The sequence below is a fragment of the Pterocles gutturalis genome, unplaced genomic scaffold (genome assembly GCF_000699245.1).
Source record: "Pterocles gutturalis isolate BGI_N339 unplaced genomic scaffold, ASM69924v1 scaffold35115, whole genome shotgun sequence".
NCBI lineage: Eukaryota > Metazoa > Chordata > Aves > Pterocliformes > Pteroclidae > Pterocles > Pterocles gutturalis.
In genome coordinates this window covers 1,173-4,354 of record NW_010144500.1, presented here as the reverse complement: position 1 = coordinate 4,354, position 3,182 = coordinate 1,173, and the positions used below count along the sequence as shown (strand labels likewise).

Below are 3,182 nucleotides of genomic sequence, written 5' to 3'. Positions count from 1 at the left end.
CCCTGCTGTTACACCGGGTCTCCCTGCAGTGGCAGCGTGTGCCAGGGCAAGTGCTTGCCCCTGCGTGGAGCTCAGTGGAAGAGAAGCTCCCTCCTGCTCCGCTTTATTTAACCCTGACCTGGTTTGAGGGGGACCAGAGCAGGCGTGTGGCCCTTGGCATGGTGTGGCCATGCTGGAGGGGGCCCTGGGAGCCCGGCTGCATCACTGTTGGGCGGACGGGCTGTTTGCTGCCCCTGAGACTGTGACAGGAGGCGATTCCCCTGTGCTGAGCCCCTGCCTTGGGGCAGTGAAGGGGGTCTTGGTGCTGATGCCCTGGGACCAAGGGCCACCCCTCTCAGCCTGCTGCTGCTTCACCCTGTGTTTTCCTTGCCAGGTCTCGTTATCCCACACATCCTGCAAGTCTCAGTCTTGTGGGGGTGGCTCCCAATCCTCTTCCTCCTCCTCCTCCTCTTCTTCCTCCTCGTGCCACGGGAACTCAGGGGACTGGGACCCCAGCTCTTTCTTGTCTGCTCACAAGCTCTCGGGCCTCTGGAACTCACAGCACACCAATGGGGCCACCCAGGGCAGCCCCCTCGGTCCCCCCCCTGCTGCACTAGGTGAGTTGAAGCCAGCCGTGGGGTTGAGCAGAGCTTTCTGCACAGTCCTTGGCTTAGATGGTTTCCTTGCAGGCACCCAGGTGGTGGGCAGGGGTAGGCAGCTGGGCCTCTGAATGCCAGTGCCAACGGGATGCCTGGGTCTCTGCAAAGGCAGAGGGTGCTGGGAGCTGTCCCTAGCTCTACTTTCCTTTCAGGTGACAAGCACCCCGGCCTCGCTCTCTCTCCCGAGTGTGCCAGCCAGGCGCCTGCCGTGGTGCCGGGGCTCAAGGCCTGTCCCTACAGCCACGCAGCCTCCCCCGCGGCCAGCAGCGCCGCCCCGGGCTCATCTCTGCCTACCTCACTCGACTTCTGCAAGACGCTGCCGAAGCAGTTCAAAAGCATGTGCCGGAGGGCCACCCCGCCAGGTGTGTGGCCAGGGGCTGGCCTTCTCCTCCCACCCACTGCTCCACACATCCCTCGCTGCCCCAGCGCCTTCCCCTTGCTCTGCTCTTCATGGGGCAGGGCCAAATCCTGCTGGGTAGACGTGGGGCTGCCGAGGCCCTCTGCGAGCAGGGATGGCTTCTACCCAAGTGCCCTGCCGCCTGGGGTGGGGCAGGGTTTGACCCACGGAGAAGTGGCCTGTGCAGAGGTTGGGGGTGGCCCCAAGCTTGTCCCTAGCCCGTGCGGGACAGCTGATGTCTGACTGTCTCTGCTCTTACCCCTCCGCAGGTGAGGCCTTCCACTCCTCAGAGCATCATCAGCACTCAGACCTCACTGCTCCTCCCAACAGTCCCACCGGCCTCCCCTCCCAGCCGCCAGCACTGATCCCCTCCAAGCAGACACCTGCCCACCCGGGGCCCTTTGGCTCCCCGCCCCACGTCCCGCTGGGCACGTCCCCGCAGGCTGCGCTCTTCCCTGCACCCAGCGCGCAGGCAGCAGCCCCGAAGCCAGTGCCTGAGTCCCCTCCTGCTGGCACGGTCTCGCACAGCCCGGGGTCGTGTAAGAGCCCTCACCTGCCCCCTGCCAACGTGCCGCTGCTGAAGATGCCGCCTCCGCTGTCGGGCTGCGCTCATCCCTGCAACGGGCATTGCAGTACTTCACTCATCCCTCCTCCTGCCTCCCACCAGCTAACCAGCACAAACAGGTGAGTAGAGGAGCCCTGCCTGCTTCCAGCCTCTCTCCTTGCTGGGCGACGTGCCCTTTCTCCCACCTCTGCCCACGGACACACTTTTCCCTGCGGAGGGACCTGCTGCCCTGGCGTGGTGGTGCAGAGAGCCGCCTTCTTTGTGGGCAGGTCTGCTGTTGCAGACCCCTGGTCTCTGAGGGTTGAGCTCTTTCTCTCCCCACGTGTCTTCTCCCTGCGGTTGTCCTTTAGTACTGTGGTGCAGAAGAGACTGTGCTTGCTCCTCCTCCAGCTAAAAGACCCAAAGGAACCGCCCGGTCAACCTGCTGTTGGCCAACAGGACCTTTGTCAGTGAGACCCATCGGGCAGCTGTGGCACTGAGCAAAGGTCCTCGAGAAGATGAAGCCTGTGGACTTGTGGTTCTCCTCGCCTGCTCCCCTGGCCCTCTCCGGGCTGCCCGTGCCCTGGAAGAGAGCATGCTGAGCCATGGGCGCTGGGTCCTCTCCGCTGATTAGCGTTCCCTGCGGAGAGCCAGCCAGGTCCCGAGCCGCAGCTTGAGGAATGGTGCTGTGGGCCATGCCCGGGCCTCCCTGTGTCTGAGCTGGGTGGTCTGTGCCGGTGGGAGCCGGGCCTGCCTGCCCGTGGGGATGTCTGGCAGCTGCATGCAGTTCCAGCGTTTCTCACCTGTGCTACCTGCCGCCCCCAGTGAGTACCGCTCCCTGCCCTGGAATCAGCTTGTGGCCTGGCAGGGGGACACTGCTTTTTGGAGCTCTGGTGCGCCAGCCTCCTGCCTGCCAGAGGCTGGGTGGTCTGTGCCGGTGGGAGCCGGGCCTGCCTGCCCGTGGGGATGTCTGGCAGCTGCATGCAGTTCCAGCGTTTCTCACCTGTGCTACCTGCCGCCCCCAGTGAGTACCGCTCCCTGCCCTGGAATCAGCTTGTGGCCTGGCAGGGGGACACTGCTTTTTGGAGCTCTGGTGCGCCAGCCTCCTGCCTGCCAGAGGCCCTTGGGGGCGAGAAGCTACAGATGTCTTCTGCCGTGGGCTCCTCCAGCATCTCCCCCAGAGGAGGAGGATGCAGGGGAGGGGGTTTGTCTGCCCCACGATTCTTTCTGCTCGGGCACAGGCTGCCCTGGGAGGGGTGTTCCTACATGCGTAGTGTGGGGCAGTTTTTGAGGCACCCCTGGCTCCCGCTCACCTCTCACCCTTCTCCCCTTCTCTTCAGGGACCCCTCTTGCAAAGGGCACAAATTCCCAAACGGTACCAGCTGCCACCCGCCGCAGCCGTGCGAGGCAGACGAGGGGCTCGGTGAGGATGAGGACAGCAGCTCGGAACGCAGTTCTTGCACCTCCTCCTCCACCAACCAGAAAGATGGGAAGTTCTGCGACTGCTGCTACTGTGAGTTCTTCGGCCACAACGCGGTGAGTGAGGGGCTGCTCTGCAGCCACCCCCGGTCCTTGTGCTCTGTGGTGAGATGTTACACAGTCC

At 64.2% G+C, this 3,182-nt stretch overlaps 1 protein-coding gene across 1 annotated transcript in view; it reads left to right on the top strand.

The window, feature by feature from the left end:
• Positions 1-3,182, top strand: part of LOC104470264 (protein FAM193B-like) — a gene marked incomplete at both ends in the record, with an annotated part of 4,906 nt that overhangs the window by 564 nt on the left and 1,160 nt on the right. The window contains 4 exons of the mRNA XM_010085114.1: positions 374-596; positions 791-1,000; positions 1,305-1,719; positions 2,920-3,115. Of these exons, the coding sequence (XP_010083416.1) occupies positions 374-596; positions 791-1,000; positions 1,305-1,719; positions 2,920-3,115 (1,044 nt within the window). The remainder of the gene's footprint in view (positions 1-373; positions 597-790; positions 1,001-1,304; positions 1,720-2,919; positions 3,116-3,182) is intronic.